This window comes from Lepisosteus oculatus, chromosome 1, assembly GCF_040954835.1.
Source record: "Lepisosteus oculatus isolate fLepOcu1 chromosome 1, fLepOcu1.hap2, whole genome shotgun sequence".
NCBI lineage: Eukaryota > Metazoa > Chordata > Actinopteri > Semionotiformes > Lepisosteidae > Lepisosteus > Lepisosteus oculatus.
The window spans coordinates 17,306,029-17,321,692 of NC_090696.1; the positions used below are offsets into that span (position 1 = coordinate 17,306,029).

General features: G+C 47.5%; 2 protein-coding genes across 3 annotated transcripts in view; one reads left to right on the forward strand and one right to left on the reverse strand.

The window, feature by feature from the left end:
* The window catches only part of cers5 (ceramide synthase 5), a 32,951-nt gene extending 21,390 nt beyond the window's left edge, over window positions 1–11,561 (forward strand). Inside the window, exons 7-11 of one of the 2 annotated variants that reach the window (XR_011183641.1) lie at window positions 1,302–1,430; window positions 2,530–2,636; window positions 5,419–5,575; window positions 7,962–8,099; window positions 10,960–11,047. Coding sequence is in view for 1 of the 2 variants with exons in the window: in XM_006629358.3 (XP_006629421.1) it covers window positions 1,302–1,430; window positions 2,530–2,636; window positions 5,419–5,575; window positions 10,960–11,109 (543 nt within the window). In the remaining variant the exon portion in view is untranslated. Of the gene's footprint in view, window positions 1–1,301; window positions 1,431–2,529; window positions 2,637–5,418; window positions 5,576–7,961; window positions 8,100–10,959 lie in introns of both variants that reach the window. The other variant, XM_006629358.3, reaches the window with a different exon arrangement.
* A 1,633-nt stretch (window positions 11,562–13,194) lies between these two features.
* Window positions 13,195–15,532, reverse strand: cox14 (cytochrome c oxidase assembly factor COX14). The gene is made up of 3 exons (XM_015344102.2): window positions 15,449–15,532; window positions 14,131–14,225; window positions 13,195–13,582 (listed from the first exon to the last, which is right to left on the reverse strand). Exon 3 carries the CDS (start codon window positions 13,570–13,572, stop codon window positions 13,396–13,398), a length of 177 nt encoding a protein of 58 aa, XP_015199588.1. The 5' UTR covers window positions 13,573–13,582; window positions 14,131–14,225; window positions 15,449–15,532; the 3' UTR covers window positions 13,195–13,395.
* Window positions 15,533–15,664: the final 132 nt, after the last annotated feature.

Consider the following 15,664-nt stretch of genomic DNA (forward strand, 5'->3'; position numbering starts at 1 on the left):
AACATGATGTCACTCTTAATTTCGACATTAAGGCAGAACGTTAAGATAACTAGCGAGTCATTAAGGTCGACTAAGCCCCGAGAGCCGATTTGAGGGCCAATAAAACAGCTCATAAAGAGCACACAGTCTGCGTTGTTGGCATGGCTGAATAAATCATTATAGCCTTTGCAGGCAATTTCTTTTTCCTCAATGTGAGAGCCACCTGTTATCTGTTACTGTTTGGCAAATGTTACCATAGCAATGTGCAACATGATTTTAAATGATCTTAAAACTTAGATTTGACAGCTTATTGGTTTACTTGTAATGTTAGCTACACCGCCACCCCTGGGCAACTGTGCATGTCACATAGTAAGAAAATATTTAACCTGTGCAAAAGCTATAGTTTTGACTCTATTGAAACAGCTGTTCCTCTTAAACAACAAGAATGAGCTTTTTGTTTCGTTCTCTGGGGCTGGAAAATGAGATGAAGGTGTACAAACAGAAAGTTGATGGTTGAGGGTACTGATCTAGAATTTAATTATAATTAATAATTGCTTACACTTATATAGCGCTTTTCTGGACACTCCACTCAAAGCTCTTTACAGGTAATGGGGACTCCCCTCCACCACCACCAATGTGCAGCCCCACCTGGATGATGCGTCGGCAGCCATAGTGCGCCATAACACTCACCACACACCAGCTATCAGTGGGGAGAAGAACAGGGTGATGAAGTTCATAGATGGGGATTATTAGGAGGCCATGATTGGTAAGGGCCAATGGGAAATTGGGCCAGGACGCCGGGGTTACACACCTACTCTTTTTTAATGACCACAGAGAGTCAGGACCTCGGTTTTACGTCTCATCCGAAGGACGGCGTCTATTTGCAGTATAGTGTCCCTGTCACTGTACTGGGGCATTAGGACCCACATGGACCGCAGGGTGAGCGCCCCCTGCTGGCCCCACTAACACCTCTTCCAGCAGCAACCTTAGTTTTTCCCAGTAGGTCTCCCATCCAGGTACTGACCAGGCTCACACCTGCTGAGCTTCAGTGGGGCTGCCAGTGGTGAGTTGCAGAGTGATATGGCTGTTGGCTAATTTAGCTGCGAAGGTCCAGCCAAACCACACCTGGACACCTCTGTTGGGTTTTGTTCTCCCTTGGGGTTTACCCAGTTGGGGGGGGGGGGGTAGTGTTTTCTGGACCTGGTACTGCTGTGAACGTGTGACGCAGAAGCGCTGGCTCAGAGCGCAGGTGCCCAGCAGAGGAGAAGTTTCCCACTCCCCTCCCTCCACCCGCGGTGACTCCTCTCTCTTTCTCTCGCTAGGATTTCCTCATCATGTTCATTCACCACTTGGCCACCATCAGTCTCATCAGCTTCTCATACGTGAACAACATGCTGCGCGTGGGCACGCTGGTCATGTGTGTGCACGACTCCTCGGACTTCCTGTTAGAGGTGAGCAGTGGGGGGCAGCAATGAGCACATAGGGCTGTGGGATGGCATTTCCTGTCGGGCATCACCATGGTTGCCATCTCACTCAAAGAATGCAGGGTTGAGTTTTGTTCCAGCTTATTCTTAGTTAAGCAAGTGCCTGCTGTGGAGCCAGTGACCCTTAAGTGAAATGTGAAATTGTACCATGGTGTGGACTGAGGGCAAGGGTTGTAGCAGGCTATGGACATGTGGGATGGGTTAGTTTCACCCTGACGTTCAATAAGTGATAGATTCAGACGTTGGGTTTATGTGCTGGGCTGAAGATCGAGTAGAGCAAAGTCGCAGTCTGCGATTGTGACTGACTGGCTCAAAATTAACACCTCCCCCCTAACAGGAGTCACTGTGCTCTCAAGCAAGGGTAAAGCCTTTGTCTGACTTTCACTAATACACCAAGAGCAGGTTCTGTAGAATAGACCATCAGCCATTTCCGGTGCACACTTTCCTTATTGGAGAAGATCCTCTCACTATTGGTATCCGTGAGTTTCCCCTTTCCCAAGAGGAGACGCAGTGTAGATGGAAAATTAGAAATGCAGGAAAGTCACAGAGCCCTGGCCTGTGTGGCCACTAACCCAAGGCAACACAATGAGAAGCACAAAAGGGAGCTGACACAATGGTTAATCCGTTAGCCTGCCTTCATGAATCTTCCAGGGCCTGAATCAGATGTTCCTGCCGAAGACCCATATTCACGCTATAGTGCAGGAAATAAGTTTTTGCTATGATGTGTTTCTCTGAGTTTAGGAGATGTTTTAACATGGTGAGGCTTAGTGTTTGTAGAAGAAAATATTTTCTGAAAATATCTGCAGCCCTGCTCAGCTTTCTTATTTGAAGTTAAGTCAGTCCCCAATGTCCCTCTTGCCCTAGTGATGATATTCCAGGCCCTGGGAATGAAAAGTGGTCTTAACGTCCATTCTTGTTATCTCTGCCTCCCTATCCCCCTGTTCGTCCTCTTTCCCTGTTGTCAACCTGCCTCCTCCTCCTCCTCTGACCTGTGTCCTGGGGGGTTCTCCTCCATTCCCATTTCTCCCTCGCCCTGCCCATCTCCCTGACCTCTTCCCTCTGCCAGGCAGCCAAGTTGGCAAATTATGCCAAGTACCAGCGCCTGTGTGACTCACTGTTCGCGCTGTTTGGGGCCGTCTTCATGGGCACGAGGCTCATAATTTACCCTCTCTGGTGAGTACCAGACCCGGGAGGCACTTTCTATTTCTCTTTTTCCAGTCACTTGTTCTGATATTCTCGTATTCCCAGGATAAAACCAATTATCCAGCAGAATGTTAAAATATCAGGAGTTCCTCAAGGGGGGGGACTGATGAGACTCATTATTATAAGAAGTCATAACAATACAGTGCCTGGCAAAAGTGTTCAGATCCTTTAAGAGTTTTCATTTGTTGCTGAGTTACAAATGATACTTAAACATCTTTTTCCCATCAGCATTTTTATTGCAAGCTCGCATGCTCAAACATGCTCAAGATTTTTTTTTCCAAAAGTGAAATTGCGTTATTTGTCAGCAGATATCTAAAATATGCTGCTTACATAAGTATTCAAACCCCTGTGATCTGCCAACTCTAAGTTTACAGAGGTGAAAGAAATTGCCCTAACGAGGATATAACTACATTTCATTTGCTTCTGCCTGTGATACTATAACTATGAAAAACCTTTTCGTTTCTGGGTTTCTCAAGTCCTTATTAAGAAAGCTGTTCACATTGTAGAGAATCTCTGAATCACATTGACTGTAGAGAATAATCTTTGCAAGAATTATCCTTTAATTTAAGCCCAGACGTTGTTTTTCTGCGCTAATCTCTCTCTCGCCTCTTGCTGGCTGTTCACTCACACGCATGCGCACAGTCTCCGCAGATCTGTTTGGAAAGAGGGGGTGGAGTGGTAATCATTTCAGAGCAGCAGGAAGGCATGGCCCCACCTCTGTTGCGGTTTATTTTTGCTTCTAACTGGTCCCACCAGGTACCAGGTTAGGGAAGTTTGGGGTCAGAGCACAGGGTCAGCCATTTATACAGCGCCCCTGGAGCAGCTGGGGTTAAGGGCCTCGCTCAGGGGCCCAACAGAGTAGGATTCCTCTGCCGGCTGTGGGATTTGAACCAGCAACTCTCCAGCCACAGGCGCAGATCCTTAGCCAAAGAGCCACCGCTCCGCCCTTTGGTTACTTTCGGCCCGGGTTTGGTGTCCTGTGCTTCTCTCTCATTGTAAACTGCTGCGCAGCTCGTCGTGTGCTCTGGAGGATCGGTGAGAAGAAGAAATTCTCTTGCGGTGCGTTTGTTCGGAAACTTATCCCTCCAGTTGGTGCTGCATTCTCCTCTGTACGCGTGCCGAGCTCCGTTTCGTGACAAAACCGCGCTGCCGTGTGCATGGCAGCCACAGAGGAGCTGAACTCGGATGAGAGTCCCAAAGGAGATTTCCTGTTCTTAATCGGCAGATGGGAAGATGTCAGAGCGTGTTATATCTCAGATGGGTTACGTGCTGCTTGTGGGATTTTCAAAGTCACGTAGACTCGTTCTTTTTTAAAAAGTAACCCACTGCGCTGTGAGGTGCCTCGGTGTCTTGAGATCGTGTACCTGATTAGATTCGTGTTGTACTGCTTGCTGTGGAAATATTTCCGAGTGTGAAAACGCTTGTCTTCTGAGCAATGGCTTGCAGCACGAGCCAGGTCACCTCCGTCCCTTAGAGCTCTGTCGCTCAGATTCCCAGACCTTATTTGAGGGTGGGGGAGGGGAGAGGCTTTTGATCGGGAAGAGAGGTTGTTGGAGATGGGTGGCATTGGCCGTCTGGTGGCAGCGCCAGTCTTGGAGATTCTTATTTTTGTGTTGGCAGGTGATCTGAAAGCGAACTTCAGAGTGTGGTGAGGAACAACAGCCTCAGATTAGCTGTGATAATCTGCATGAGAAATGTGTTTGGAATCGTCCTGACCCAGGACAGCATCAGAACGCATCTCTGTGGGGAGATCTTGGCCTCAGATGAGCAGAGACGAGCCACCAGTGGCACAGTTGTAATATGAGCAGCTGTATTCAGTGTCTGTCATGGATGAGGTCGTTATTGATCACCGAAATCCATCTCCTTCCTAGGGGATTGGTGACACTGTGCTCTGTTACACAGTCTTTGGGGAAAGAAGGTTAGAAAAGAATGGTGGAACATAGCTGTGGTGTCTTGTGCTTTCCTTATTATTAAAGCACTGTGTATCATCTTCACCTGGGTTACGTCACTAGCTCCCTTGCTACCTATCCCTTTACACATGCTCTGATGAGATCTCTGATCGTATCGGAGCTGTCTGTCTTTCATGTAACAGTTCTATCAAAAAACAGCGTCTGGGAATTTTTTACATACTGTATGTTAATGGGCTTGAGAGTATTGTGCAGCACAGATTTGCCCAGACCTCTGCTCCAAGAGTTGCAGTATAACATTCTGTGTGTGTCACAGTCTATATTAAGACATTTAACTCTGTGGTCCCTCTATCAGCTGTTTTAGTACTCTGTTACACTTGTCTCCTTCATTATTTTAATTGATCTCAATGAGTAATGAGCAAGTGAATATTTAAGGCAGAGATTGGTGAGCCCCCAGAAGTCAAAAGTAGCCCTTGTCAGGTGAAGGGGTACAGCTTTCTATTTTCTCTCTTGATTTTGTAGAAGATGGATTAAATATCCATCTAGTGAGAGCAGAGAGTTATGCACAGCACTCTTTCCTTTAAAAAAAGGAGAAATCATGTTGCAAAACTGGGAAGAAGCTCCTGAACTTGCTGCAAGCATTGTTGAATTAGCGTTGTGAAAGAGCCATGTGACACTGTGTGACTTAATGGTGTTTTCCACTTAGCGTGACTGTAAATTCTTAATGGATACGCAAGGGCTTAATGACAGGAAGTAATGGGGGGGGTGGCACTATGTGTCTGGCATGTGTGGACCCAGGTGCGAGGGCCCACAGCTAGTGAAGTGGAGTGGTTTCATGTTTGCAGGGTGCTGAACACCACCATGTTTGAGAGCTGGGAGATCATCGGGCCCTACCCCTCCTGGTGGCTCTTCAACATCCTGCTGCTGGTGCTGCAGGTGCTGCACGTCATCTGGTCCTACCTCATCATGCGCATTGCCTTCAAGGCCATGGTCCGCGGCAAGGTGAGTCCCCTGCGCCTCTCCCGGCCACTGCCGGCCAGTCGTCTCTTGGTGTAGGCTCTTGACCAGTGCATCCTGCCAGCGCTGGCCAGCCCCGATCCTGCAGGGGCACAGTGTGTGGCGGATCATAAAAATCATCTTGATTTTAAAGTTTTTACTTCACCCATCGTGTTTTAATCATTTCAATATATTTGTTTTGTTTTGGCAACTAACTGCTGATGCATTGTTCATGAAGTGATTCATCTGCATTGAAAATAACACCCAGTAACACTCAAGGACAGCTGCAGGCCCTTTTCTGCCTCAAATGAACTAATGAAAGGTGTGCGCCATTGACGTGACCTGTACAAGATCGGCTGGGCTGTGGCTGTCCTGGATCAGGGTTGGCTATCCTGCATGATGTAGTCACGGCGAAAGTGGAGACAGCCGATAATGCTCGATCCATTAAATTCAAGGTGATCGAGCACACAGGGCCTCCTTCACCTAGAAGATAGGGAATGTCAACTGGTATTTAGAAGCCACAAAAATCAGTAGTTTCTCTCTTATCCACTTAGCTGCTGATGTGCATCATTAAGGGGAACCCAACGTGTAATGTGCATGTTGGATATCATTACATTAAATCAGAAGTGAACAGAAAATCACTGGTTTAAATGTGTCCAAGTGAACCCCTAAAACACAAATACTGCAGGACTTGTAAATGTTAATTCCAAAAAACAGGTGGCAAGAGTATTATCATCTTGCACAAATGCATCCGACATGACGCAGATGTTCGCTTTTATAAATTCTCTGGCTTTCCAAGTGCCTAGATGAGAGTTGCATGCTATTCCGTTTCCTGCCTGAAAAGTACTTGGATTTGAGGCTGGAGACCGCCGGTTTAGCGAATCCTGTTTGTGTGTTTCGTGTCCCCTTGTCTGCTCTCTGCTGATGTGTTTTGTGTGTGTTAGCGCATGGGCCCCGGTGACTGATCCGTGAGTCAGGCCTGCAGTGCTGCTGTTGAGTGAGTCCAGGAGCTGTGCTCGGCTCTTGACCAGGGCGCCTGCCATGTGCACAACACAGTACTGCTGTTTAGTGAATGAGGCCTGTGGCTCCAGCTAGCAAAGCCTAGTTCTGGCTCGCTGGTTTTGCCACGTCTTCTGCTGCAACAGAAATTGATTCTTGAGCATCTGACAGGTTTGGGGAAACAGTTAGTATAAGGAAGCAATAAGTAGAATTAATAAATTGTGATGGCTTTTAGTATCAAGGTAACTCTTGAAGGTGGCAATAAGGCAGAACTTTGTTTGAGCAAGCGTTTTGACATTCATGCTCCCAAGGGGTGATTTTTGAGGGGCGTGTCCTGCTTCCGAACCACACAGGCTGGCGCCAAGCCTTTTCACAAGATCTGAGCTCTTCCCACCCTGTGAGTTCGGTGTTCCCTGTGCCCTTCACCTTCCCACTTTCCTGATTTCTCCTTCTCCTGCCTCTCCCCTGTCTCCTCCGTTTTTTCCCCTTCTCCTCCTCTTCTATTGTCCAGAGCCTGGGTGGCTCAATCAGCAGGGCTGGCCGGGTGCGCTCGGGGGAGCGTCCTGCCAGCTCTGTAGTTAACGTTGGCGGTCGTTAACGTTCCAAGGAGCTGCTTTCCTGGATGTGCGTGCGGGGGAGAAATGAAGCAATGGGCTCCTGACTCCTGATTTAAACTGTCCTCTTAATGAGGTTTCAGTGTTCCTTGCTTCATGCAGATATTTCAGATTCTATGCTGCTGTTCACGCCATCAAAGCCTCATTCCAAGACACGGCTCCATTAATCTCGTGTGCTGACCCCCCCCCATCGCTGAGGCACTGTGTTGTAGCTCTGTCCAGTCGGGGCCGACTTGTGCCTTGTGGCAGCACAGAACAGAGCCTGTCCCTCCTCTCTCCCAGTCCCAGGCGTGGCTGTCCTCTTGCAGACTCTCTTGCCTGCCTCCCCTCCCCCTCTCATGTAAATGAGGCGTGGCTTCATAAGCAAATAAGTCTCGTTTTCTATAAAAGCATTAAACCCTGCAGCTTCCCCATCAGATGATCTGATGAAATGCCATAAACCTCCTCTCCCATTGGCAGTAATTGTTATATTGCAGTTGAAAGCTGTAAGGCTATTGTCGTCACAGAATTCTGACATTTCTAGTTGTTTCCAGGCTATTGGGGTTTCTCAAGCTTTAAAATTTTCACAATCTATAAAATAAAAAAATACGATACTATACAGTATTCAGGAATTCAGACTTGATGCTTGTCTCCTAGTGGTACTAATAATACTTGTTTCCTTGTCTGAGATCGGGTTGTGCCTTTTGAAGTTTTCTGTTCTTTGCGTCTCTCTCCTCCTGCCCTGTCTGACCCCTCCCCCTCTCTTCCCTGTAGTGACGTTTGCTGTTCTTCTCCCCCAGGTGGTGTGAGGGTCCCCTCCCTCTCTCTCCCTGTCCTGTGTCAGAGCTCTCCTGTCCTCCTCTCTGTCGCTCATGCGCTCTCTCGCTCCCCGTGCCCCTGGGGGCCCAGCGTAGCCCGCTGCTAAGCCTGTCTCTGCTGTAAGTGGGCCTGCGATCTCGCTCGCTCTCCTGCCTGCGTACTGGTGGCGGGGCGCGGTACCCGGGACGGCTCGGCTCTCCTCCCGTATGGCTCTGCAACACAAGGTCTTGTTCTCTCACGGGGCCCAGTTTCACATCGCCCCATGTTTGCAGGGGCAGCGCAGATTAATGGTCAGGATTTCCCAGGTGGAGAATTTTGGGGGGGGTTCTGTTCTTGCTTCATATGTTGCAATTGCCACTGTGAGTGATTTTGAAACACATTTTCCAGTTTACACAATTGCTACCCAGCTGTATGAAAAGGTACCTGCGTTGCTGGAGGGGGCTAGTGTTCCCATCCGGAGGGAGCCCTAGGCTTTCAGACTGCTTAATACTAAAAAACCTTTGATAAACTCTTGCTCTTGTGACCGTGAGAATGGACTACTATTATTTCTCTACAGGGAAGATGCCCAAAATGCTTTTCCTGATATCACTGGTCCATCATAAGCCAGTCCTAATGCATGGCCAGAGTTTTGCTCACAGCTTTGTGCTCAGTGATCTGTGGAGAAGTGGACCAAGTTGGGGTTGAAGTCATTTCCTGTTACTTGTGCTTGTGATGCAGCAGTGACCCCTTGTGGCTTTTCAGGATCCTGCACCCTTGCGGTGTGTTGTCAGTGTCCGCTGCTTGAGTCCTCTGCTCAGTGCAAGCTCGACTGCAGGAACAGGGGGGCTCCTTGGTGGATGTTTTGGTTTGATACTTGCTTGGCACCTCTGTAGCAGTGAGCCGAGTTGATTGGCAGGTGACAATACCAAACTGAGTGAGCGTGTTGATCTAAATTAAATAATAGAAATAGCTGACAAAATCATGTAAAGCTGATAATAGTTACAATTAAAGGAAACTTCTTAAATGAAAGCATTTGATTTCTTCGAGTAGCAGTGCAAATGTTAAATCGTGGTCATCAGACTCGGCATGACCATGAACACCCCTGTCTGTGAGTTTCGGCTTTTTCCGTTGTCTTTCCTCTTCATGTGGAATTATTCTGTCCTGTAGAAAGCTGGTTCTCCTCCCTGGTCCGGGGGAACCCTTGTGTTCCAACTTAGCTCTTACTCATGTCAATCAAAGGGATTGATTATCTTAAACCTTTACAGCCCCTTTCGGCACCCTGTCTCCATTTTCAGTAAAGCTCTGCTGCAGGAGTGCTGAGGAGCAATTCACCCATCAGAGCTCTGTCTGTTCCCTTCCTCAGCTTACTTTTCAAGCTGTTGCTACATCTTCTGTCTAAACCGAGACAGAGATGTGGTGTCCAGACACAGGTGGGAATGATGGTTCCTCAATAAAGGGGAGCAGTGCTCCACTGAGGACCCTTTACTTGCAGCCCACAGACCTGAATCCGGCCAGGTGTGAGACCCAGATCCTGGTTCAGGGTTGACAGTCCAGCTTTTACAGCTCAAAAAAACAATCTGGTTAAGAGCGGAGTTCAATTGAAAACCAGAAGGGATCAGCGTTTCTCCAGGACCAGGGCTCAGAACCGCTCCACGGAAGATATAGAGGGCTGGAGGTCTTCTAAGTCAATGCAGGGGTGTGAGAAGCCACATCACAGTTCAGTCTAGTTATGACAAACTTTTATTACGGAAATCCGTCCAGAGAGAGCGAGCAGAGAGACTTCGTGTCTCCTAGAGATCTGCTCTGGAAGTCCAGCATTCGTCTGCATACTTAGATGCTCCATAAATATGTTAGGAAATGGACATATTTAGAATAAATGTATGCTTAACTGCCAGGAAGTAATCTCTGACTTCCAGTCCTGCAATTGTAAGTTGTCTCCTAGTCCCAGTCATTGTCAGCACAGACTTCCTTACAACAACAGTCATCTGTAAACCAGTCTGTTCGTCAAGATAAAACGATGATTTTACCCTGGAGGGGAAAGAAAACACGGCCAGCTGCTGTGGTGTGTGGCGCCGCAGGTCCCGTCGTGCCCAGGAGCGCTCAGTGCCCGGCCTCCAGCTCTAGTGACTGTATCTGACGATGGGAGCGTTACTGGGAGACGGGGGCTTGAACATCTGTCTCCCTTGCTTTGAGCTTCTGCCACGTCCACTCGCGCAAGAACTGACTTGATGCCAAGCGAACGTGTTGATAAGGGCAGAGCCTGGCTGAGAAGCCTTGGATGAAAGAACCCCAGTAAGTTGTTGGAATTGTCAAACAACAACCTTGTGGATTTTTGGGGGGATAAGTATGAAATATGAATGTATGTGTATATATATAGGGGGGGTGGGGGGTTACAGGTATCAGCCTGCATTGAAGGCTTCCCCCTGTGGCACGGGGGAGAAAGACCACCGGCATCCCAGGTTCGTTGTGGTCAGCTCTGCTTAACCTGAGCTTATTCATTCCTGTTACAGTGGGCGAACTGGCGTGGCCTGCTTGAAGACTCTTCGGCCTTCTGAATTCCTGGCAGCGCTTGACCAGATGTTTAACGGTGTTGCTTTCTCGTTGCCGAGTAACGGATTTAAACTGCCCCCCCCCCACCACCACCACCACACACTGCCATTATAAAACGTTTTCGCAAATTAAAGGAAGCACAAAAACCCCCGGCTCTTGTCTGGAGATTTCTTGCTCTCAGGAGAGTGCCAGATAATAGCCTCGTTAACTCTTCTTGCTCCTGCGCTCGGCCTCAGTCGTGATGTGCGGAGACCGATGCGTGCGCTGCCTTGTCCTAGTGCAGATTTCAGGCTCAGAAAATCCAAATGCCGGAATTAAATGTGTGTGTGTGGGGGGGGGGGGCGTGCCGGTTCGATTTGAAGGTCGCCTGCTTGAGATAGAATTGCAAAGGCTTGTTAAGTCCGTTTGAGATGCCGCCTCAATGATTGTAACTCCCTGCCCTGCACACAGGTGTCCAAGGACGACCGTAGCGACATCGAAAGCAGCTCGGAGGAGGAGACCGACACGCCCCCGCCGGCCTCCCGCAGTGCCCCCCCGGCCAAAGGGGAGAACGGAACGAATGGACACTTGGCCGCAGGGGCATGGCAGCAGGACCACTAAGGGATGGCGGAGGGAGGGGGCGAGGTGCGCGCATGCACAACGAGCGTGGGTGCACCCTGAGAATGAGTCCCCTCCAGCCACGAGCCCCCCCCCCCCGCTGCTCCTCCCCACCTCCATCACCCCTTTTCCCTGGACACTAAGCCCCCTGGAGGACTGAAAAGACGAGCAGAGCCGCGTCTCCAAGGGGGAGACAGGTGGACACTGAAGTGACAATCGCAGTGAAGACCAAAAAATAAAACAAAGCAAAACCACAGAAAAATCAAGTGACGTTGCTCCGTTCGCTGGGGACGACGACACCCCGGGCCACCCACTGGGGCTTGTTAGAAGACGGGATTCCCAATCCTCATTGTGTTTTAATGTTGTGTACTTGAGTTTGTTGTTTTTTTATTGTTTTATTAATTTTTATTTGGAGACCAAATTGAAAGCTAATATTAAAAGGTTCTTTGATTGTTGTCAACGGCTGAGAGCTCTTTGCTGTGTGGTCGGTGTCAGGGGCTGGGGTCTTGCCGCCATTGTGCGGTTGCGCCGGCCGACTGGCTGCCGCGTGGCGTCGGTGCCCCCTGTCGCAGAACGGTGCTTCGCTCCTGGCTCGGTTTGCACACCAAGCATCCCAGAGCGTTCAAGACTCCCGACGCCCGCTGCTCCGACTAGCCGGTTCATGAGGTTTTCCCGGTTAATTCTCATTCACTTGAGCAGCCTGACTGTGACTCAGCTGTGTGCAGCAGGTCTTCCCAAGACCAGGGTGTGGGAATGAGCAGAAGCAGGGAACAGGCTGGTTTTGAGACTTCCTTTACCGGGTGTTTCTTCTTCAAGCAATCGCACTGAAAGGGGAATCGGTTAAGGTTCCAGCCCTGTATCCTCGCTAGCTGAGATTAATCGAAGTACCTGCTAGGGTCAACTTTAGTGATGACCCTTGATGCTTTAAAAACCTTAGGCCCATTCAGCCCCTCCGCTGATGCTTACCAAGTGTGGAAAAAGTGATGTTCCAATGTCCTTCTAATCCCTGGATCAATCTACAGGCTTTCTCCACGGCTTCTAGATCCTTTTATGTGGCAACCTGAACTATAGCAAAAGTTCTTTAGATGTGACCCAATGTATAGCATCATAATTATTGTGGATTTCAACACCACCTTTAGATAAGATCACTTTATTAGCCCTATACAATTTCTTGTATTAGGAATTTCTTTTCGCATACCCCAGCTTGCTCTCCATGAGACACACAGACAGGGAGAGAAGCTTGGGGTCAGAGCACAGGGTCAGCCATTTATATGGCACCCTTGGAGCAGTTGGGGGTTAAGGGCCTCGCTCAGGGCCCAACAGAGTAGGATTCCTCGGCCAGCCGCAGGATTTGAACCAGCAAACTTCCAGCCACAGGCGCAGATTCTTAGCCACAGTGCCACTGCTTTACCACCTTGTAGTCCGATTGTGAACAAGCACGGCTAAGCCTGGTCGGTTTTGGGATGGGAGACATTGGAGTGACACCAGGTTGCTACTGTAAGTGGACCAGTAGGTGGTGCTCTTCCCTCTGGACTGGAATTTACAATCTAATTCACCAGTATGGCGACAGGGCAACCACACTGTGCTGTGGTTCAGATGAGACCTTAAAATAGGTCCTTTTCACATGGTCATGAGCGATCTCACTGTTTAGCAGTCCATCCTCCATATTTCCCCCACAACTCCATTATCATGGTTTCATCCTTCATATGTAGATCTTTAGGAAGCTTTTGGGATGAAAGGTGCAACATGAACTCTTAAGAGTTAGGTGGTAAAAGGAAAAGTGCTTTTTGTATTTAAAAAGCTTTTAGGTTATTGGAGAGACAAAGCTTTAAGTGACTTTGAAAGAAGAATTAAGTCAATAGCAGTGGTATAAATATGCCTACACACCACCTCAGAAATTTTTTTTTTCATTGCTGTGTAATTTTGTATACAGAAAGGTTGATTTGGAACCACAAAAAACAGTTGAAGCATTTACAGAAAATTATTTTAAAGTGCAATGCTTGATCTAGAGTTGGGCTGGACTGTCATATTCTTGCACAGAAATGACAGATTTCACTTCTATCAACCACTTAGTGATGTACCATAATATCAAAAAAGGCCATTTGTTTTATTTAGAGAAAAGGATATGTACACAATCTTTATTTTAGTGCAACCATGTTGTAGGTTCCCATTAATCAAAGACTAGACAGTACAGCAGCTTTATGGTAAAAAAACATACCACAGAGCCTGGTCATTATTCTACATGAACATTCCTCCAGTAATGGGAGACTCTTCTGCTCGGTGGCGCAGTCAGTCTTTCAGCGTTTCATCGGTCTGGTTCTCTGCGGCCAGTTTGAGCTGTTTCTGCTGCTGAAAGTAGCGGTAGCCCCGCCAGGCACACAGGTACCCCGCATAAATCGAGAGCAGCATCATGGAGCCCGAGAACACGCGGTACCCCACATCGGCTAGGCGCTTTCCAGAAACCATGGCAACCAGCCTGCGGGAGAGACACAATACAAACGGCGAAAGTCAGGTGAATGCGAGGTTTATTTTGAAAAGGAAAAACAAGGTAAACGATGAAATCACTGTTACTGTAAAACTTCCGTTTGACCAAAGCGAGGAGCTGCGTCTCGTTTACAGTACAGCTTCCCAGAGGCACGGAAAATCCATTGCTAGGTTGTGTCTATTGTTTAAAAGGGTGTATATAATTCAACAAATTGTGCCAAACGCTGTACGAATTTAACAGCTACTTTTTTAAAACTTTTTTGAGGGGGAGGCCTAAAACTATTCCAAAAAGTAGTCCCACGTGGAAATCGATCAGTCCATTTTCCAGTTCATTTAGCGCAAGCCAAGCGTATCCTGGGAAAGAGGTACTCAAATAGTACCACAGTATATTATGTTTTAATGGAACTGGTTACCTTTCTAAGCTGAATATATCTGACGTTTTTTTCCAATTTAACTTTACATTAACCACTGAAAAAAACAGTCCGTTACATAACGCTGAAAGTTGAGGCAGCAGAACCAGCCGGACCCACAGGGCTTTACCTGGTATTTCCCTGCAGAACAGAACTGCCGATTCCTCACGATCCAGGAGGTCCAAGAATCGTCAACAAAGAGGACTCCTCGTCAGGACACGTTATCTTTCAAAAAGTAACACAAACAACGTCGAGTTTGAGGACTACTAATAAGATAATATAGTAATAATCATTACACTTTTATGGTGCTTTTCTGGACACTCCACTCAAAGCGCTTTGCAGGTAATGGGGACTCCCCTCCACCACCACCAATGTGCAGCCCCACCTGGATGATGTGACGGCAGCCATAGTGCGCCAGAACGCTCTCCACACACCAGCTCTCAGTGGGGAGGAGAACAGAGTGATGGAGCCAGTTCAGAGATGGGGAAAATTAAGAGGCCATGACAGGTAAGGGCCAGTGGGGAATTTGGTTACACCCCTACTCTTTATGAGAAACGCTCAGGGATTTTTAATGACCACAGAGAGTCAGGATCTCGGTTTAACGTCTAATCCGAATGATGGATATACCTTTTTTGTCCTTCCAAAAGGATGGAATCTTTTTGGAAACCTGTCTTTGGCATTACCATACAAAACTAAAAAAACAGCACTCAACATACACATCGAAAATAACAGATCCAGACACGCCACAATACATATACACTACCATATAAATAAATATATAATATATAATGGATATAAAATTTCACTTGGGATCGTGTAAAGCACGATACGTTTAGTGTAGGCGTATTTCACACTTGTGAAACCTGTAACGTAGCAGGCAACAACAATGAAAGCAGGAATTTTACCTGGGTGTTATTAAACATTTCAAGTTTCGTTTGGGTTGAAAGCCAAGGGGCTTTTAACACAAAATCTTTTAGAATATAATGTATGTTGGAATAAACAATATCCAAACCCTTGTCCCCCTGTATCGTAACTGTGAAGCATATTGATGAGGTTTCTTTACACTGTTGGTACAGCAGAACTTCGCCTTTTCCATCACCACAATATTGTGTCAAACGCTTCAGGGCTGGTAATAGTTCTATTGCACTACTGCTTCGTTATTCGTACTGGCTGTATACATCATGTCTGAAACATTTAAGAGCCCTGCACGAAACACTTTAAATCACAGTAGGGAGAAGTATTTGCCAGTTTCCAACTGTCGGCATACTGTTTGGCATTTATTTGTGGTTTGAAAGCTGTAAATCGGTTCGTGTTGGGATTTTGCTTTTAGCTAGTTTCAACTAAAGATGATCGTAAACTCTGCATTCCGAGGTCTCGTGTTGAGAGGTGTTGTTATCGGGGAAAAAACATAGGATCTAACTCGAAATTATTGCACTGAAGATCCTCACCTGCGCACTCCGAAGTAGTTCTTCTCTTCAATGTCAGGCTGCTGTGTTGCGCCGCCCAGACACGTGAGTCGAACTAAGGGGAGTCTGAAGGGACAAACCGTCTAAATGAGAACCCAAAAGGCGCAATCGGAAAATTAGCGGGCATTTTCGCCCTTTTAGAAGTTTGTTAAACGTGTAATTGATCAAAATAATATTTAGTAACGTAAATCGTAGCCA